The 22,058-nt window shown below is 44.8% G+C and overlaps 2 protein-coding genes across 2 annotated transcripts in view; one reads left to right on the top strand and one right to left on the bottom strand.

Moving 5' to 3' along the window:
- The window catches only part of GPR176 (G protein-coupled receptor 176), a 34,642-nt gene extending 24,846 nt beyond the window's left edge, over positions 1 to 9,796 (bottom strand). Inside the window, exon 1 of the mRNA XM_063398793.1 lies at positions 8,672 to 9,796. Within this exon, the coding sequence (XP_063254863.1) occupies positions 8,672 to 8,900 (229 nt within the window). The 5' untranslated portion in view covers positions 8,901 to 9,796. The remainder of the gene's footprint in view (positions 1 to 8,671) is intronic.
- Positions 9,797 to 17,738: 7,942 nt separating this feature from the next.
- Positions 17,739 to 22,058, top strand: part of EIF2AK4 (eukaryotic translation initiation factor 2 alpha kinase 4) — a 38,626-nt gene continuing 34,306 nt past the window's right edge. The window contains exons 1-3 of the mRNA XM_063398789.1: positions 17,739 to 17,966; positions 19,573 to 19,688; positions 20,832 to 20,934. Of these exons, the coding sequence (XP_063254859.1) occupies positions 17,826 to 17,966; positions 19,573 to 19,688; positions 20,832 to 20,934 (360 nt within the window). The 5' untranslated portion in view covers positions 17,739 to 17,825. The remainder of the gene's footprint in view (positions 17,967 to 19,572; positions 19,689 to 20,831; positions 20,935 to 22,058) is intronic.

The raw sequence follows: 22,058 nt of genomic DNA, 5'->3' as shown, positions 1-22,058 counted from the left end.
ATGAGCAGAGACTAAAACAATTAGAGCTCTCCCTGCCATTACCATCTCAGCTTCACTACCTCTTTCGTTACTATCATAATTGCCATTTGCATTGCCTGGCTAAACTCATGCCTTACCATGAAAGGTTACACAATTTCTTATTCAGCCAGCCTTCCAGTCCAGGATATTTTCCTTATTGCAATGTTTCTATGGAAGCTGGCTGACTACAAGGCATCAGTTCTTCTCCCTGCTTCCAGCTGCTAAATCTAATTTAAAGATGCTAAAAATAAAAAAGGCTTACATGTAACAGTACTGTTCAGAAAACAAGAGGCTGTATTTCCTGCAGGGAGAGCATTTAATCAGCAGTGAGATGAAGGAAGGTACAATACAATAATTTTTTCACTAGTATTTCTGCCATTTGCAAACTTTCTAGAAGTACCTTCCCTACCATCAAAACATTTGACAACTCTTTCCTCGTTGGATATTGAGACAGCAAGTATAGGAATATGGAGAAATCTCAAGTCTTTGTGCATCTAGTTTAGCAATTGCCCCAGTGATCACCCATACTGGACACTGAAGACTATTTAGAGTAATTTACAAAATCTGTGATGGGCCAGTTGGGTGCAAGGATCAAGTACAAAACAATGCTTCAGTAATATGGATATTTTTCCCTAAATATATACATCACGTCTATAAAATCCATGTTTTTTTCTCCACAAAGCACTTCACATTGATATTGCCACTAGTATACATCTCCTAGATGATCTCACGGCCTCATCTTAATAAATATCAAAAAGAAGTGCTTTGTAGCCTATATTAGGAAAAATTATTACAGACCTACCTCCATGAAGATGAAAGAGCAGAGAGACAGCAAATGTGGGAACCTCAAAATCCTACTCAGAGAAAGGAACCTCTGCCACAAGCCCTTCTCAGAAGACAAGATTATATGCCAAAGTTGATAATACAGATTTTATTTAACGATGAATGTGAGGTAGAAAGAAATAGAGAAGGGGGGGGGGACAGTGGAGAGATCAAGCAGAAAACAGTCACCACCTATGGATCCAGTGATATTCTTTTGGTCCTTCTTCACCCTGGGCTTCTAAGTGGTGGAGGTCCCAAAGCCTTTCAAAACTTTTCATTATTTATACATCCTAGCAAACAAAGGAATTAATGCTCATTGACTACAAAATTCTCTTATTCTGTTGGCTAAATTATTTCCTCACCTCTAACGCTAATAAATCCACATGCTTATGCTTTCTCTTCTTTTGAGCTGGTGCGCTGTGAGTCAGTGGTTGCAATCTCTCCCTGCCAGAATTACCTTTTAGGGAATCCAAGCTGATTTCAGCACAGTTGCCAAGTTGGCTTTCCATGTGGCTTGTAAATCCGGCATTATTTATGTCCATTACCAGGGATAGATTCTTCTCTCCAAGCTTTCTTAACATGCCCCTAGGTCTGGGATAACACCTGGACAATAGTATCCCCTTCATCTTATCTCAAGTTCCCACTGTGGTGGCTTATCTTACAGTCCAAGCTCCAGGTATCCAGCCGTGGTGGTTTGCGTAGGAACAAGTGTGGGAGACCAAAGGGAAAATGAGATAAAAGGCATCTATAAATTGGCATTTGGATCATACAGTGGTCTGGCCACACCCTGCACCTGATCAGCACAACCTGCCCCACCTTCTCATTAAACTCCATTTCCAACTCTTCCCATGGGTGAGGGGCTCTCTCCTCCGTGGACCTGTGAGCAAACAGAAATCCAAGTGCAGTAACTGGGGAAAGATCATGGGACGTCAGGGCTGATGCATCAGGATGGCAATGCCTGGAGAGCCAGGCAGTGAGCATTTGTGTGGGTGTGTGTCAGTGTGTGATCACGATCGAACGTCAAGCCAGACCAGCCAGCAAGCAGGAGATGCTCAGGAGGCAAGTATTGGTGTGGCCATAGGTGTGATCCACAGGGGACAAGAAGGCTCTGAAAGTTGGACAGCAGAGGACCAGGAGCTCCAACCTAGCTACTGGTGAGAGCCATCTATATCTTTGTGTCTGTGTGTGAGGCAACTGGGAGACAAGAGGATCCCAGGCCAGCTACTGGCTAGACTGGGAGTCTAGGACCAGCTGCTGTCTGGTCCTAATCTAGTCTATCACAGAGTGATTCATATTGGCTTATATATCTGTATACTTATATATTTTATACTAATGGGCTTTCATCCTGAGCAGCCAGAGAGGGGAAGAGGACAAGGTCATTGATACTCCTTGTGTCTGCCTGAATGCTGCATTTTCTTTCTGCGTCAGTTGTGGCTGCTCATGGATAACAGGTATGGATATATTGAGTGCACATGTGCCTCCTGGGAATGTGTGCTCAGCCTTGCTATTGCTCATTCTGAGGACACAGAGCAGGAACACCTCTGCCCGCCTACGGGATTCAGAAGCACTGCCAGCACCTTTTGTGGAGATGTATACAGTTTCCTAGATCTTGAAAATTATTCCTAAATAGCAAACTTACTTTTTCCAACATCACATAAATAAGAAATTAATCAAAGATTAGCAGAATAGAAAAAAAACCCTCATTTAACCCCTCATGATGCCTGCCTAATAGCAAGCCAATAAATGAAATCTGTAACAGAACTAACACTATTTAAAATTCTTGCTAAGTGCGTGGGTTCATTTAAGCCTGAAATACTAACTTATTGCCCATAACATCAACACAAAATCTTGTATCTAGATTTTCACTGAAGTTCAAAACAGTCAACTGATACACACCAGCAAGTGTTTCAGCAACTGTAAAAGCAAAAGGTGACATCCAGTCACTTAGTTAAGGAGCTGTGGTTCATAGCTCTCATTAAAGTGTTCACATGGGGAGTACAGACAGTAAAATAACTGGTATGAATCAGTTTCTCCCTAAATAGTAGCAGTCTACAACTTCCTCATGAGGGGAGGCGGATAGGCAGGCACTGATTTCCTCTCAGTGATCACCAGTGACAGGATCTGAGGGAATGGCCTGAAGCTGTGTCTGGGAAGTTGTAGGTTGGATATCAGGAAAAGGTTCTTCATTCAGAAGGTGGTTGGGCACTGGAACAGGCTCCCCAGGGAAGTGGACACAGCAGCAGAGTTCAAGAAGCATTTGCACAATATTCTTGGGTACAAGGTGTAATTCTTGGGGCTGTCATGTGTAGATGATGAAGACTCGATCCTTGTGGGTCCCTTCCAACTCAGGATATTCTGTGATTCTAGGATAAATGGGGATCAGTTTAACATCCTTGACACACATGATCTTTAGATACATTGGTTAACCCTCCCAACACATGTCTGAGGAACTCTACATCACACAGTATCCTATCCCCACAGTATCAGACACATGCATTTCAGGTATAAATCACTGCATCGCACACTTCCAGGCTAGATAAAGGGCTGTTTTCCCAAAGCCTCTCTTTTAAAAGGCAGCAGCAGTGGTGTCTGAAGGGCCCCTCAGCCAAAGCCAGAGAAGGTGCCTCTGCTGAAGCTCGGGGAGAAGAGAGGTCTCCATGGCAACAAGGGCCCCAGCACTCTCACAGCCCCTCTTCTTCATCCTTTCCTCAAACTCAATTTTTCTTCCAAAGAGAACTGCTTAGTGGTTCCACTGAACACACATAAAAAACAAAAGCGTAACATCTATTCCAGGCAGACTTTACCAAGGTGCATCCTGAAGTGAGCTTAACTGCTGCACGCTCTGTGATTCCTGAGGCTTAGAACTACCCATACAAAACCACAGGGGAAAATTACTACTGCAATGTTATGATACTGCAATCTGTTACTACTATGCAGTTATTATTATATGGTACCACCACTCATATCATCATTTGCCTGATGCTTCTTTTTAGACTTGATTTTCAGTCACCTTTTGCTTTGCCAAACTTTATTTCAGCTAATCAGCAACTAAAGTAATCTATGCAAAGTGCCTGGTTTAGAAGATTTCATCTAAGACACTTCTTGTAAGTGTGATACCAGTGAAACAAAACATCAGCATTCCCATCCCCAAACCTTTTCATTTCTTACTCTTAAATGGCTATACCCTTTTTGTAGGCGCGGCTACAAATTTTGGCTGGAGCTCTTGCAGACATGACACTCATTATTTAAAAATTCTTTCAGTCTAGCCTTGAATTATATATCTGCAGTATTTTTTTACTGCAAGATTTCCTGCTCTGTTCTTTACAGAAGATGCCTATGGCAAGCTTTACTGGTAGCCGTTCAAAGATAGCTATTTATTCCTTATGCTAACATACCTTTGCCTTTACAAACATTTTCCCTCGGCTGTCTTACTTCAGGTTTGTACCCCATAAGGGACCTATCCCTTTTAAAATTAGTTGTTGCAACAATACCATTTTTCACATCTCTCTGCACAGATACCAAGACAAGGAGAAAAAGATCAGCTTCAGGGGCAGAGAGAGACTGGAAAATCCTCATGAAAAGGAGCAAGCATGTCCTGCAGGACATTGGGAAGGCAGCAGGGGTTCACTTAGCACTGTGATTTTGGATACCCCTTCAAAGCATGTAATTTTTTCCTTCAAAGAGTGGCTAGAAACCGGGAAGTAACCAGTTTAACCCATGGCTTTCCAAAAAGTGCTAAAACCACTGAAATAGAGCTGAAACTTCAGCAGAGCATCCTCAGCCTTTCCAGTTAAATTTCCTTCTGTACAGGACAGATATAGGAAGACAAAAGAGCAAGTAATATAGAGCCTAGCTCCCCAAACCTCAAATAAGGCACTGATCTAAAAGGTCTGGGAAAATTTTCTGGATTTGGGATTATGTGGGATATAGTTAGTAAAAAATGCATATAAAGGAAGATGCATATTCAATGTGGGGAGTAGACATTAACACTGAGGACATATCCTTCTGATTATAATTTGCATCAATTTTGTGCATGTGGATTTTCCTAAACAACTGACAATAATTAGTTTTTTAAAGAAGAAATTCAGTTTTATCTAACATGAAAATTGTGAGCATACTCAAATAGCCTCAGGAACAAATGCTGATTCTCAGACCTTGGAAATATAAAAAGAACAGAAACGATGAAACCTAAAAAGGGGAAATTTAAGTTAGATAAATGGAAGAATAAACTGTGAGGGTGGTAAGACACTGGAACAGCTGCCCAGGGAAGTTGTGGATGCCCTGTCTCTGGAAGTGTTCAAGGCCAGGCTGGATGGGGCATTGAGAAGCCTGGTCTAATGAAAGGTGCCCCTGCCCATGGCAGGGGTGTTGGAACAAGATGATCTTTAAGGTCCCTTCCAATCTAAATGCTTCTGTGATTCTATCCTACAATTCTACAATGGGATATAACCTTACCTAAACCTGACAAGACATGAGCATTAAGTTACACCTGTCAGTAAAAGCACCACTCATAAGCCCCTCCATTTAACTGCTGTGACTCATATGCAAGTAAGGGAACTGTGGGAAAGCCCATGTTCAGAGTCAGAGAGCCCACATCCTCATCTGCCTCACAACTGATATTTCTGGTCTTCCTTACCCTTCTCCTGAGAAGGTGCTGTTATCCACTGCATTTCACCCATCATTTTTATCTCCCTTTCAAACTAAGCTCACTGTACATACTGGTTCCAAGATCTCTTTGGAGACCCTCTTCATTTCCGAGATCTCATCCCACTGCTCCCACTCAACTGAAAGCAGCTGCAGCCACGTCGGGTGACCTCTCCCCACCAAAACTCAGAAGTAATACACTCTTCTTTCAGAGCTGAAGTAGTAGTTATCTCTACAGACTGTTTCCTTCTAATGGCAAGAAGAAAATACACCTTGCAGATTAGTATAGCTGTACTCCTATATTCACTGCAAAACTGATCTCAAGAATCTTCTTCGATAAAAAGAAAGCTATTAAAATTTACTCACTTGGAAAACAAGCCCTATGTCATCGCAAGCTTAACAAAAAAAAAAAAGTTTGACTCTTCCTTGCCTTCAGCAGGTATAATGAAACACTCAGCACTGTTTTGTCATATTATAGTGAGAACTAACACAAGAATTTATCCTAGTGTTCCAAGTCTTTCCACAGGTCTCAAAAAGAGGTCTTAAATGGGAGAAAATAAAACCATAACATGCATCTTTCTAACAGCTGCCAACATTATTCTGTGCAGCAGGTACCTAAATTCACAACACCAACTGTGATTCTTCCGTCTTGCAGGACCTGGACCTCTCCATGCTGTAGACTCCTACTAATGTCAGACCCCTGTTATCATTATCAAGACTGAGTCATATAGGTTTGTTCCATTTCAGGCTGAAACTAAAAATAATTTCTTCCTTTAAAAGGGTAATGTTATTTTATCAATGGCAAAGTACCTTGGGCGCACTGATGATGTGAAATGCACCAGTTGCACATCCACCCAAACCAGAAAGGATTCAAACTCACACATCCTACCCCTGAGGGGCGTGCCCCTCTTCTCAGGCTTTAGGGAGCAGGACTTACCACCTACTGAAGGGCTGCCCCTCTGCACAGAGGAACCTGGGCCCCACTAGGACAAAGAACTGCTATTCTGCAGCTTAACTGACGGGCTCACCTGATGGAGAAAAGAGCTGGATGCCAGTCACGCTCTAAGGACCATGGCAGAGAATAAATGATAACTTAATTACCAGCGTTTGTGCAAGCATTAAGTGTGAGGTGAATATCCAGTTGTTATCCCTTGCTGATGCACAGATACTGTCCAGTATCATGGACATGTCCATGCAAAACTTCTGGGACATATGAGTTGAGCACACAGGCACCAAAGCCCTGAGACCTTCTGGAGATGTGGCTTTCTTTCCATTCAGTAAAGAAGAAATAGTTGTACATTCATTGGCTTGATAGGGAAAGACATTTTTTAAGACTCCAAAGTTTTCAGCTGTTATGACAGATAGTGCCTACCATAAATGTTTTAAATCAGCATTTCAGGGACACAGGGAGACTAGAAGCAAAGGACATTTCAAAAAAATAGTTAAAATTGATTTCCATCACTGTAAATGCACAAGGCCCACTGCTAACATTTGTCATCGGACTAGTGCATTTTCATGATTAAAAAAAAATATTATTTCCTCCCCCATTTAGCTCTTTGATAGGCCTGGAAAAGTTATTGATTTGAAAGTTTCATTAGCCTCCCAGCCATCCAATCAGCAAATAAACCCCTTATGACAAGTTGAAATGTTTTCTCAGTCCACCTCTTGAAAACCAGTTGCAGGAGTAGCAAACCACAACTTACATTAGTCTTGCAAATTTCGTACCTATGGTATTTTTTGGTTGGTTGGTGGTTGGTTTTTAAAAACTCCTAGCTGCTGAAGGAATGATTACATGATAATGTCAGTTTTCTTCTTCAAATAAATTTGGAGGATCTATGCTCATGAAACTAAATGTGGACATATGATTCAAGCTTATTCTCTGTAAGGTTCAAAACCCAAATAACAAAGAATTAAAATTCTGACTTTTCTCACTTAGTCTTGTAATTCTAGGACACTGTTTGGTGGCTATTGTTTTGCGCCAGATACTACTATCCAACATACAGAAAAAAAGAGAGTACCTATGATGTTAATAGTATCCTTTCCCCATGCTACTGGCTAAATAGAAAAAAAGCAAGAAACGTGAGAATTTTCCCCACTGCACAGAGGAATAACTGATGCCAAAAGACTCTGTGATTTACAGTAATAACCAGAAAGTGCATTGTTGACTGACACTAAACACTGTTCCATGGCTATGCTTACCTTCTTCTTAGAAATTATTTAAGTGATATTAAATATTACCAAAAGGAGACAGATATTAGAATTTATTACCATGACCACAAAAATGGACTTTAGCATCACTCAAGATCAGGAAAATCCAGAACAAATTCTTGATAAAATGAGCCAATGACCACCAGCAAATTCATGCTGAAAACCCTTAAGAAAGCTGCATATTTTCTTAGTCAAGGCCTGTGTGTAAAGCCCTGAATGATTGAGATAGTAGTGACATTCTTCTGAAATCCAGCTTACTTATCTCCCAAACACAAAAGTACTAATTTGACTCCCCATAAAGCTTATTTTGCCTTGGGTTTTTTTGTTTGTTTTGGTTGTTGGGGTTTTTTTTGCTAAGAAATGCACATATATTCTTGACAAAACAATTTGGTATAACCATTAAGAAAGCAAATGTACACAGATTTGTAAAATTATATAGCAATACCTTACTACCACATATCTAATCTATGATTCCTACTGAACAGTAATAAGTAGGCAAGATTGCACATGGTTATACATTTTTACAGTATAAAGTACTTCTAAAGGATTTATTTAAAATCTGCGGGACACAAATACCAAATCACTGCAGAGTGAAACAGAAATTCAACAAAACTTGTTTAAAACATTTCACATCCTTTTTTATGTTAAAGAGCACAGATCCCACTGCAGCTGAAAATAAGCATGTCATCAACCCATTTAAATTTTCCACGTTTAAATTCTGGTGGAAAAGCTTACTAAGTAATACATACATCTAAAGTACAAGTTCTCATCCGTGAGGAATACATTTTATAGCAACAGCTTTTACACATCAAAACCTACAAGGAACTTGAAATCATACACCTGAGAACCAGAATGCCGTGAAGAGTCAAGAAGGCAGCCAGTGATGCCATTTACCTTTTGGTCTGCAGTCCCTGACGGCAAGGATTAAAGAAAAAATAAAAAATAAATTAAAAAAGGAACTCCTGGAACTCTCGCTCACCCAGCAAGGAGCCCACGAAGATGACAACCTGCACGGTGGTGGTGAAGTGCCGGTAGCTCTGCTCCTCGCCGTGCTCCTCGCCGTCCGCGGCGCCCGCCTCGCTGGCATTCCCGCCCTGCCACACCATCTGCCCGGCCGAGGCGTTCCCCATCCCCAGGGCCCTGCTGACCGCCTGCGACGGGGCATGGTCGCTTTCATTCATCAACACCCAGCTTCTGTCGTACCCCATGGCGAAGTTGCCGCCTTCCTTCCTGCCACACAGGTTGTCCAGCCCTTGCCTTTAGTGAATGAATGGAGCCCACAGGCAAAAAGCCGCTTTTGAGGATAAAGCCCGGTCTCTGCCTCTCGGAGGCATTTTCATCACATTCCTGTGTCCCGAGAAGCAGAGCTGGCTGTTCGCGTTTCCACCTTGTAAGTCATGACAGCCGGTAAACAAAAGCAAAAAACAAGCCAAGCTTCTCCTTCCGATCAGCTGTCCCATCGTTTTTGCCTCACACCGCCACACGTCTCCTCAGCGCGTTTTACCGCAATAAGCGGGAGGGAAGGAATCACGGTCCCCCGAATCGCACCCCGCACCGCGGCTCATCTTCCCGCCGCGCATACGCTCGCACGGCCACGGGCTCACTGCACAGCAAAACCGGCCTGCAAAAGTGGGGAGCCGTGAACTCTGTCCCCCGACTCCACTCTCAGCGTTGCCTCTGGCTGTGCTCACAGCCCTGAGAGAGGGAAAGCACGCCTTTCCCCGTGGCACATCTGCTCCCGCTCTCTCCTCTGCTCCTGCCCGCTCCGCCCGTGGTGAGACACGGCTCCCTCCCGTCTCCCTCCCGGCTCTGCGCGGCGCTGGACTCGCCAAGACCCTCACACAGCGTCCAGAGAGGCCACTGACTGCTCAGAGGCTGCCCCTGCGCTCCCGCTATTTCTCGGGGAAAATGAACCGGGGTTTGAATCGCAAGGCGGGGGGCGCTCGAGCGAGCCGAGGCGGCTCCGCACGATCCCTGCGCGCCCCGCACTGAGCGCGGCTCCTTTCGTGCTCTCACATCCCGGCGCGGGCGCCGAGCCGCTGCTGCCCCGCACCGCCGAACTCCGCGGCGATCCCAGGCCGGGCCGGGGCCGGGGCCGCCGCCCCGCCGCGCTCCCGCGGGCGGGAGCCGCCATCACGTAACGCGGCCGCGGCGCCGCCATTTCGCTCGGGGGCTGAGGGAGCGGGCGGGCGCGCTTCAAACCGGTGTTTTGAAACAGGTCCCTAATTCTGATGGCAGACTTTCAAAAGACGGTGCCGGGTTCTAGATACCCATGTTACTTGTTAAAATAGATATTTTTATAAATATAATTTTCCAGAAAAGTTCTTCAGTGGATGTAATAAGTTCGGGCGTTGATTGTACAGACGGTGTACATCCATATAGTGGGTACACATTTGCTGTTAGTTTGGAGACGTTGGGGGGGTCTTAGTTAAAAATTAAGCCCAAAAGGATTTTTCAGCCATTGGCCGCCAGTGTGGAAGTGCCCCGGGAATAAGAGCTATCCATGTGCTCAGCCCCAGCACAGCAAGGCTTCCTCAGGGACCCCATGCCCATGAGATGTGCTCCAGGGACATTCCCCCAGTCTCCTGCGATGTGAGCTTCGGTGATCCAGGACAGAGCTAGGTGCTGTGCTGCGGGTTCTAAGACATTTGCTGACCACAGGGATAGGGGACTGCCATTGTCCCATACCACCACAGGTCCTGGAGCCTGTTGGCCAAGCCTCTACTTGTACCTCCGTGTGTTTGGGCTCAGCCATTTGCAGCCTCCTCTCATTTCTGTGGGAGTTCATTGCTCCGGCCTCTTTTCTAGTAATTCATGTCTCTGACTCACTCTGACTGTGGCCTCAGATTCACTCATCTTCTGACCTTTTTTTCTCACCCATAACTCATTCACTTTGTCCACGCAGTCCCATTTTTCCCCACTTTCACAGGCAATAATCAGCAGCTTTCACCATGTTTTCCCCTCACCTTTCCTTTCCTGAGACACTGAACTTCTTACTCCTTTTGATCTTCAGCACTCTTTTGGCTAATGTCTGTCACCAGAGTCTGACCTTGGTGCCTTCACCTTCCAGCCACCTGCAAGGTGCTTTTCTTCACACAGCCGTCACTTTCTTCAGTTGTTCCATTGGTATGGAATGATGACCAAGGAGCCAGGCAAGAGCTAATGCTTACTATCTACAGCCTACACTGTGTGCCCTCTGCATTGTCTTTGCATAGATCTGCATAGTCAAGAAAGATTGAGTTGGCTAAAGAAAGAGGTTCTATGGACACAGGATGGTCTGGGTTTGACACAGGAATGGAACAGAACAGAAGTAAGGTGTACAACTGAAACTTTGAAGGACACCATGGTAAAGAAAGACACGTCTGCCTGATTAAAAGTAATTTGAATATTAAAATGCTCACACCTGCATATGCTAATAAGCTTAATGAAGTATATGCTACCACATAAATGTATCACTCAACTCTCTCCTTAGACCATGCTGTAGGTAACATAGAAGGAGGGGAATGAGATTGTGCTGTATGTAAGGAGGGTAGACCTGTTAGAGGAAAGACCCTAACAGTCCTTAGAGACAGTTCTCAGGCTATCCTCTTCTCCCTCCTTCCAAGTTGGAGGAGTTGCTGTCTTGGTAAGCATCTACCTGCTATTATTATTACTACCCATCAACACAATGTTATCATTAGAGCTCTATCACAGCTAGTGCATTTATTCTGACTTTGTTTTTCTGTTGCTTCAATAAATCACATTATTTGTGTATCTGTGCTCATGGAAGTTCCCACTGAACACAACCAGACATGTAATGCCAATTTGGTTATAATCAGAATAAGCCCAGTTGCTCGCAGCCCCTCTGATCTCTGGAGACCAGCTGGAATGCAAGAGGTTTTATTTTCTGCCAAATTTCTTACTCTTAACACTCAGAACCTTTTCCCTCCCTTCTGCACTTCACATAGGAACTTGGACTTCCCCTCACCATGCACATGGGAAAGTGAAAGCACATTCTCACAACTCAATGAAATTTTATTTGCTAGAATTAAATTTTAATGTTGTGGGACAGAGTTTTAAATTTTGTCTTCAATTTTGGAAGGGAAGCTTCTGTCCAGATGCAGTCTGGCACATGTTTGGGGCAGGTGGATGTTCACTATATTCCAGTAAATCTGTGCTGAGCATGTGAATACTCCCTGTAGTAATGTAATTTAGTTTAGTTCATGTAGGTTTTCACAAGGTTAGCAGGCAAAGCCACAGCACTGAAAAAAGGTTGTCTCTTCCTCCTCATCAAATTTTCGCACTCCTGCTGGAGTACAAGACTTTTAAAAATAATTTCTCAGAATGTTTCTATGATTATGCTATTTTACTCTGGCTTCCTTCTTGGAAACAATCATTATAAAAGTAATTAGGGGAAAAATAGCTTGAGGTAGACATCTGGTCAAGAGCATTTAATATTAACCAGTTAAAATTTTGCCAAGTCACAAAGTAGGGGAAAGTTGGGCAGCTTTAAAAGGCATACTGTTATCTGGCCCACCCACTGCTATACAGTGTATCAGGGCAGAAATTTCCCCTGTGGTGGGCTGTGTGCTTGGGAAGTATAAACCCGTAATTGCTGTTAAAGGAAATTTTGCTGACATTTCTTAATTACTTACTGCATAAAGTCTTCTAATTGGCCATTCTTGCTGTGTCTTTGTGTTGTAGAGAAGATGAATCTGTGGCCTGGACACTTTTATTTCCAGTCTTTAATACAGTGAAACTTTTTATTTATTATATACAAATTGGTAATGAGCATACCCAACTGCACCAGAGGAAACTCCAGTGCTCAGTTACAGTGCCCCAGTCACAGCTGACTGAGCAAGAGGATGTCTCTGGTGTTGCTAGATAAACACTAAACAGCTTTGGTCATGCATTTCCCACCAAAAAGCAGATGAGATAGACCCTGCCACTAAAGACACGTTCTAGGAATGGTGAGGAGCAGAGACCAACAGAGGAGGAACAGAGACAACAGTGATACAATTTAACACTTTGTTTTCGTTTGATACTAACAACGTTATATATGTGCAACTGAAAGATAAAGTTTGCAAGGAACAAGCTTTCCATTTCAGAAGTACAAACTGAGGGCTATAGAAACCTATCACTACTGTAAATGAGTGGTCTCCCTGTAACAAAAAATCTGTACTCAAAGTTCAGGGAGTATCACCGTGGAGGCCCAACCAGGAACACAGACTGGGGACACAGATCTGGGTGCAACAACAGCAGCAGGGCAGAAGACCCTGCCCTTAGTTTATTTTTCCATTATATATCTGTGGCAAGGTGACCATGGATTGGAGAAGGGTATCGCCACCTCTCCTGTCACATTGGTCCAGGAGGCTGTCATTCAACCTCCCCTTGTCTTGGAGAAAGTATTCATAACATTGCCAATATTTACAAAACATGGTCCTGTGTTTACAATTCACCAGCGTGAGAAACTGCACGTTTCTCCTTTAATATGAACGCTTAGCAAACCAGGAAAATTCATGGCAACATCTCACCCTTTTAAGTATATTAAAAAGAAAACAAAAAAAGAAAAATGAACAATTCTATGACAGGAAAAAAGAAAGAAAAAAAAACCTGTATAAAGTTCACCGACCTTCATTTAGGTGACGGTGTGAGGGCTACATGTTGGTCTGATTCTGCCTTTGCTACCCAGGGTTTCACCCTGAACCCCTTGCAATAATCTGCTCAAAATATCTCGAGCATAGTCTAACATAATTCCACCAACACCCTCATATTTTTAAATTTTTATAAGATACAAGGGAATATACGGTGCAAAAGGCAGGAGCATTCCAAGAAAAATTAATCACTCAATTCAAAATTCTGAACCCCAAAAGTTCTGTCCCAAAACCACAACCCCCAAACAACGTGCCCTTTCCCCACAGAGGTCACAATGGCTACCATACATAAAACTGAACCAAAGCAAACAATTCCTCTGAGTCCATGATTAACAGTCCGCTGGCTCTCAGCATCACACTGCTTCAGTCTGTCCTTGTCCAGCAGCTCCACAGGATCCAAAGTCTCTATGGAGGCCATATAGGAAAAGAGAGGATGCCAGTCCGTGTCCATGTCAATCAGATCTCGAAGAGGCTTCTCTGATGGGTGGCACTAGGGTGGCACAGGGTGCACAAGGTTTCAGGATCAAACAGGATCAGTCCAATGCACCTGAGGCAGCTCAGCAGAGTGTTTCAGCGGCCACCTTCTTAGCATGGATCGCAGAACCTGAGGATAGAGAACTTAGAAAACACAAATTGAGCAATTGACTTTTTTTTCAAAGAATGCATGCAACATAGGATGTGGACGTAGAAACCCACTGCAAGGTCCAAGGAAAACTGACCATAGCTATGTGGCAACATCAACACTTCCTACACTTGAGATGATGGCTGTACACCAGCCAGAGAATTTTGCTCTTGTTCTAGAGCTTGGGAAACTGTTTCGTCCCCCTGACGTCTTCGTCTTTTTCTTCGCCTCCGAGTTTTCGGGCTTGGCGTGGGCTCAGCATGACCCACTGCTTTACATGTTTCTGCAGTATGGTCTGGACCCACACCTTGTGCGCAGAAAAACAAGGGAGTCACTTTCCGTGCCTCCTTTTCCTGTTCTCCACTAGGCTGAATATCTGCCTGTGTCTCATGTCCATCATTCTGCCTCTTTTCTGCCGGCTGTGAAGCAGCCGTTGGGGTAATCACCATAGAATCACAGGTGTTTAGAACTACACAGGTCTGGACCATCTCCAGGATATTAGAAGTCTCTGGAATGGTTTCCAGGAGCCTCTGGCAAGCAGAATTAGCATGGCTTCTTGCTAATTGCTCCAAAATTATCATTGTCAAAGTTACATCCTCGACTCTCGTCTTTAAAAAATGCATCAGACGCGATATAAATTCATTAAAAGCTTCCTCTGGCTTCTGTGCTATGTCTAAGAAGTCTTCCTTTGGGGAGAAGGATAACTTGGTTTTTATCAATGCAGATATCCCTATGTATCTGCACGAATCTAAAACAATGAAAGAAAAGCCAGCTTGCACATCAGGGCAATCATATTGACTCCTCCCCATAAGTAGGTCAGCTCCAACCCCAAACAAGCGATCATCTCGAGGCAGGTGGCTATTTTCGACAGCCCTTTGTCCAGCTAGGAATTTCCAATTTCTTTCAAAGGTAAAAACCTGTTGAGGTTGAAGCATCATTGTTGCAAGACCTCTTATTACATAAGGAAAGATCAGATTCTCAAATTCTGCACTGATCCATTGAATTGCCTCAGTGAAGCTTATATTATCTTCTGCCACGTCCCTTGATAAGGGAAGCGGGACTGCCCATGATGGGTCATCATGGCTATGATTCTGTGGACCCAAAACCACAGGTCCCTGAACTGGCTCGGGCAAAGCTGCATCTGCAGGCAGCAGCTCCGTTAGGTCAGCAGCCTGATTCACCTGGGATGCCAGACTAAAAGCCTCATCCGATTTCACGACAGCCAAAGCGTGCACATCAGAAAACGCTTTTTCCCCGTTATCATCTCCCACAGCCGACCCGGCCCCGTAGGGGGGGTGGGCGGGGGACAGTGACTCGCTCAGACTCCTCTCTGAGCGGGGGGGCGATTGTCGCGCTGGGCAGGGAGGCGTGGCCGATCGGCCACAGCTTTCAGCTCCTGCCCGGCCAGCCGATGGGTCGGTGGCCGGGGCCAGAGCCGGCAGCAGCTCTGCGGCTCCAGCGCTCGGCCCCGTCCCCTCTGAACGGAGGGGGCATGCGGCGGTGCCGCGCGGCGGCGCGGGGGGGCTGTCCAGCGCGGGTGGCCCCGCAGCAGCGGGCAGCGTTGCGCCCAGCCCTCCCCCCGCGGCGCCGGACCGGCACCGGACGCGTGGGGCGGGGCGCGGCGCGGCGGGCGGCGGCAGCGGCTCCGCTGCGGGCACCGCACAGACCGCCGGCGGCGGCGACCCCGCGCACAGCATTTGGCGCGGCGGGGGGACGGGGCAGGGAGGGGCCGTCCCCGCCGCTCTCGCCTGCCGAATCCTGCGCGGAACAGGTCGCGGCGGGGCGGGGCGGGCCGGGGAGGCGGCGGCAGGGGGCGGCGCCGGCAGCGCCGGGGGCGGCGCGCACGGCGGCCCCCCCGGCTCCCCGCAGGGGGCCCGAGGCGGCGCGGCTCCGCGCGGCAGCTGCAGGGCGGACCCCGCAGCGGTGGCGGGCAGCGGGGGGGTCGCCGCGGCACGGCGGCCCGGGGCGGCGCGGGCGATCCCCCGCGCTCGGCGTGGGACCCGAGGCCGAGCGCTCCGCCCCCTCGGCACCCCAGCTCCCCGCCCGGCAAACCGCGCGGGGAGCGGACCGAAAAAAGCTTCCCCGCCCTTCCAAAAACCCCGCTGGGCGCGCCCAACCCCCGACATGGGGGTGGGGGTCTCCTGCATCGGCTCTAACCCTGCATCAGAGCAATCCTCGTCAGAAGCGACGGAGCTCACAGGGGAGCCAGTGCTGCTTCCTGTCGAAAGCCCAGAATCAACTTCAAAGTCCTCTCCAGCCTCTTTTAGAAGTGGGAAGACTGTTCCCCAGATCCCTAGGAGAGCGCTAGCTCTCATATTTCCGTTCAGAACGGATAAAAAAAGTTTTTCCCCCAGGGTTTTCCATGGGTCGATTGAGAGTGCTTTTTCAGCACTATAAAAAATTCCAAGTTTCTTTCCCCAGCTAAATAGTTCTCTCACGTGTTTCCTGGTTAAGTCAGCATCACAGGACAACAAAAAGGAGTGGAGCAGTTCCATCATCAATCGTTCCTCTGAGAACATCGTGGGTTTCTTCTTTTTGCAGCTGTAGAAGGCAGATTTTTTTTTTTCTTCTTTTTTCTTTCCTCACTAGCTTGCAACTTGACCACGTGGGCGCCAGTTATCACCGTGGAGGCCCAACCAGGAACACAGACTGGGGACACAGATCTGGGTGCAACAACAGCAGCAGGGCAGAAGACCCTGCCCTTAGTTTATTTTTCCATTATATATCTGTGGCAAGGTGACCATGGATTGGAGAAGGGTATCGCCACCTCTCCTGTCACATTGGTCCAGGAGGCTGTCATTCAACCTCCCCTTGTCTTGGAGAAAGTATTCATAACATTGCCAATATTTACAAAACATGGTCCTGTGTTTACAATTCACCAGCGTGAGAAACTGCACGTTTCTCCTTTAATATGAACGCTTAGCAAACCAGGAAAATTCATGGCAACAAGGGAGTAAAGTCAAAGTCACAAAAACTCCATTCCTGTATCTGGGTGGGTAGTAGCAAGCTGCAGACTACTGTTGCCTTTTTCTTTGCCTGGGGATACTCAGCCAATAGATAAGCTTGTATGTATGAATTTACTTGGGGTTTCTTTATCAAGATCCCAAAACTTTAAAGGCTCCATCTTGTGGCAGTCATTTTCAGTAATTACCCTGTGAAGTTTCCAAAGGAAAGCACATTTTCTTCTCTGGCTATCACTGCTCCCCTGACAACCCCAGCTGCCTCTCTCTGGCAGGTTCCCCTAAGCACCTCAAGGACCTGGCCTCACTTTTTGTTTGCAGTTCAACCAGACAAAGACTGTTCGCCCTCCACCTGCTGTTACTCACTACAGCAATTGTTGGTGGGAACCTTTCTACAGTTTTCACAGGAACTTGTATCCTGCCCCAGCTCCACAGGAAATCTATTCTGAAATTCGTAATTATTTTTTCCCTTTTGTGAATCTTTCTCAAGGTTAGTTTAAAAAAAATCAATAGAGCATCCAGCTGTCTTTGCAGTGTATCTCTGTAATGAAGGTATACCTGGAGGCGTGTCTTGAGGGAGTTCAGACTGGACATTAGAGAAGGTTCCTCACCCAGAGGGTGGCTGGTCACTGGAACAGGTTCCCAGGGAAGTGGCCATGGCACCAAGCCTCCCAGAGTCTGGACAGTGTCCACAGTCACACTGTTTAGTTTTAGGGAGTCCCGTGAGGAGCGGGGTGTTGCACTCGCCGACCCTTATGCCTCCCTTCCAACTCGACACGTTCCTGCGGCCGAACCACCGGGCCCCGGCTCCTCCTCCCGCCGCGGCGGAGGCGGCGCCGGGCCGCGCCCGGGCTCCAGTGCCAGGCCGGCAGCGCGGGCCCGCCATGGCCGCTGCGCGCCCCCGCCGCCGCCGCTGACATGGCCCGGGCCAGCGGCGGGCGGCAGCTGCCGGCGGAGCCGCCGGAGAGCTACCAGCTGCGGCAGGAGAACGAGCTCCAGGTGCTGGAGTCCATTTACGGACAGGACTTCCAGGACCTGCGGCAGAGCCAGGCCTGGAAGGTAGCGAGCGGGGTCCGCGTACAGCGCGCCGGGCCAGGCCGGGTGCCGGTGCGGAGCGGGGCTGGCCGGCGGCGGGGACGCGGCTGGCGCTGCCTGCCTGGGGCCGGCCCTTGTCTGCCGTGCCTGGCGCGTCGCTGCTTGTCCCTGTCCTTCCCTCAGCCCTGCCACCCGCCGCCTTTGCCACTGATGCTCGAGATAGAGGCGCTCGCTCTATAATCAGTGCTGTGCTCGTAAATTGCATTTTAATTAATTGTGAGGCTTTAAAAAAAATGCCTCTTAATTCATTCCTTAACTTACTAATTACATACCTGCTCAATTAATTCATCTTGTCTGTATACGTGATGATATTTGCCTAGTTATTATATGCTGTGGTTTTGTCACAGTCCATCTATTTCCATGATAATAATTTTGCTTTCATTTTTATAGGTTTGGGGTTTTTTAATTACAGGTAGTTAATACTCAGGTCTGGTACTTAATACTCTCTTCCGTTTGCCTTTTTTGTCTGCATAAAATTGATAATTTTCATTCCAGCTGTGTCCATAATGCTGGTTTCCTGTACCTGGAGATAATGGTCACTCTGTTCTGTTCCACAAGTTCACTTCTACTGTTGTTTCTGTTTGCATTCTTTTGTCTTGAATGTCTACTATATATCCTCTACTTGCTTTAGTGCCAGAGACTTGAACTTAAATTTTTTGCAGCAACTAACAACTTTTTTTCTCTTCTTACAAAGTTTGGTAAGAACACTCTTAGTAATTTGTTCGGTTTCCAGAAGTGTTCCCTCCGTATTGAAGGTCATATCTGACATCCTCTTCACCTGACATGTTCTCCTCCTTGCTAGAAAAGCAAAGGGGATAGTTACCATCTCTTTCTATATTTGTTATTCCATGTAGTCTTACTTCCCACCCTGTTTTTTGTGTTACTGAGGGCTGGGTTGTTTTGTTGTTGTTTTTTGTTGTTTGTTTTTAAACCTAATTGAAAAGAAGAAGTTGTGACTGCTTAAATGGGCATATTTTACTTCGTTCTGATTTTGAGTAGGTGATTTGAACAGGGTGGGCATGGGGAAGGCAATGCTTGTTAAAATTCTGGTTTATGGCAAAACACAAAATACAACTACAGAAAAAATAGTGTCCATTTGTTTGGTTATGTAAGGTGTATGTCAATGTGACATTATGGTCTGTTGCCATATGGGAAAATAAAATAATGCCTGGGTTAGTAATCTAAACACCGAAGAAAAATGCTGTTTTTATAATGAATGCATTAATTTGTGATATAAATAACCTGTGTTATGTTTATTTAAATTTTTTCTACTGCTATCTTACAGTAAGCAGGATACAAAAGTTTTATTATAGTACATCATTTTTGAATCATCTTTCTAATGACTGTAACTACACTTATCTGAAGAAGTTGTAAAAATATAGTGGCTAGACCATGATAGTTAGTGGACCAATTCACTCCCATTGTGCAATGTCAACACATTATTGTATTTTTTTCATGTTTTGGATGGTCTAAGCTGTATTCTACTATAATATAGATTGAGAGTTATGTGTTTTCATTAAAACAAAACCAAACAACCCTTATCAATCAGAAGTTTTGTTTTGTGTTTTAGGTACGACAACCTCCTGAAATTAATTTAGTTCTGCGTCCTCAGGGATTGACTGGTGCTAATGAAGTATATGCCAAAGTTGACCTGTGGGTCAAGTGTCCACATACTTACCCTGATACGTAAGTGAACATTAAAATATAACCTTTGTTCTCTGCCTTCCCTAGTAAGGTGTTAAGTTGAAAAGACTTGTAGTTTTATTCATCACTCTAGTCTTGCTTTCTGCATGTCAGTATTTATTAAGCCTGGGGTGTTTTGCAATATGCAACTCTAAACTTCGGCACCCAAAATAGATTTAGTCTTTTGTGCAGTGGGGGATAATAGGAATGAGTTTGTCTGTGCAAAACTGCAGTCCCAGTTTGTAGCTTGGAGATACATAAGCACAGGTGTACCTGCTACCGTCTTAGTGCCCTTGTCAAACTTCTTCAAACTCCTGACTCTTTGACCTGAGACAGACTCAATCTCCTTTATATTTAAAGCCATCTATTGTTCTGTTTTCTGTTGGATTAGCTTTTTGAAGAGCTCTCCACAGAGAGTGTAGAAGGAGTTGCAGGTGAGCAGCCCACCCCTGCATTTTGTGTTGGCAAGTGGTTTCTGGATTAAGTGTTGCTCCTGTTTTTTTCAGTCCTTATACCACTGATAGCCCAAAACAACTCCCTTCAGTCCATCCATTTGTGCTGTGGCATGAGTGCTGTAGAAGGGAAATGCTATTCCTCACTAAATGACAAATCAGTTTTACCCTATAACAAGGATGTAACAGCTACTCTTAATTTTTTTGTTGTTTTAGTTTAAAATAACACACCTACAGAGATTTTGCTTGTTTACTTTATTTTAAATATTTTTAAAATCTAGCTGGTATTTATTTATTGTGTTTGTTTCTTGGAGTTTGTTTCACCTGTATAGTGTGATAAATAAATTTTAAATATCTAAATGTTATGTTAGTAATGTTTTAAATGGCTTGTTCAGTAAGTTAGTGGTTAAGAGCTGAATTATTAGAGTCTGCAGGGTTTCTTTGGCAGTTTTAGTGTTAAGTGTTACCAACAGGTAATCCGCAACTGAAAAACTTGATGATAGGGAATATAATACAGTATTTCTGACTTTATCTTGTATATGTAATATTTATATACTGCTTATTTGAGCATTGACTAATTGCCAGGTGACTATGAACTCCATTCCTTTTCCCTCACACAGTTTTTGTCAACAGTCTGTTGCTTTTTACACTCAATTTTTCTAGTGAGGACTTATGTTCTGTTGTTGTCCCTCAGAGTTCCTGAAATAGAACTAAAAAATTCAAAAGGCTTGTCAAATGAGAAGATAAATGAATTAAAATCCAGACTAGCTGAACTGGCAAAAGAGCGCCGTGGAGAGGTAAGAGCTTTTCATTTCCTTGAGAAATATACTCCGGATCTAAATAGTTCTAAAGGTGTATGGTATAATATAGTGGAATACATCCACATTGGAAGTGTAAGTCACATTGCTTTTAAGGAAGGAGGGAGTGTCCTTCTCAGGAATGTTTCTAATTAATGAAAGTTCAGTCTATGGATGCTCTTAAAATGCAGTGCATGTATAAATACTGCAAGCTTTATTCCTGTTTAAAGGTTTGCATTATTAGGTTTGAAGGTTCTGAGTTATTTGGCAGTATGAAAAGAACTGTAAAACTGAGAGCTTTCTTCACTTTTCAGCTTAATTTGAATATCATAAGAGGCTATATCTGTTTAAGCAAACAGTGGTTACCTGGGGAGTTTTTCCATGTGACCTTGTTCACCTAGGGCTGAACTGAAGGGCAGGAGATCTTCATTCAAACACCAGCTCAACACTTGTAGCACAGTCACTCCATGCCACTGTGCCTTTTTTGTTTCAGTAATATGTCAAGTGTTAAGGAGTGGTGATACTTGAGTTTCTCTGGAACTGGGTAAAAAGAGAACGATGGAGAAACATGGGAAGCTTAGACCTTTTATCTATTTTAAGGGATTTGATACATTCCTAGGTATGTTTAGTATTAACAATACCTTTCTGTTGTTGTTGAGGACTGAAATTATTCAAAGAATTACAAGCAAACAAAGAATTCCTGGTGAAAGCAGGGGTTTTGGCATGTTTCTTATCACTATTTGAAAATGTTGCGAGTGAACACATTTGAATAGCTCCATTTGTCTGTTTAAAAGTGAGAATTACACAGCTGTGGACATGATCATAGCCTGAAGTGGGGTAAGATTTTGGTTTCAGTTCCCCAAGCCTCTCAACTTTACAGGTTTAGCAAGAGCTGTCTGTTATTCACTCCTGCCACATCAAGCCTTTTTTCCATTTGAATACCATACTTGTATTTTGATTGCCAATTTTTCTGCAGGTACTTTCAGAATAACTGTTTCAGCCAGACATGTTCTGTTCCATAACCAAGAATTTCCTCAAATTTTTCAATATCTTGTGAGATTAGCAGTTTAATAATATATTCTGGAATTTAGGGAGTGGGGTTTGTTGTTTGCTGTTTGGTTTTT

The sequence above is a fragment of the Prinia subflava genome, chromosome 5 (genome assembly GCF_021018805.1).
Source record: "Prinia subflava isolate CZ2003 ecotype Zambia chromosome 5, Cam_Psub_1.2, whole genome shotgun sequence".
In the NCBI taxonomy this organism is placed as follows: domain Eukaryota; kingdom Metazoa; phylum Chordata; class Aves; order Passeriformes; family Cisticolidae; genus Prinia; species Prinia subflava.
The sequence above is the reverse complement of the archived record's forward strand: the minus strand, read 5'-3'. Positions and strand labels throughout refer to the sequence as shown.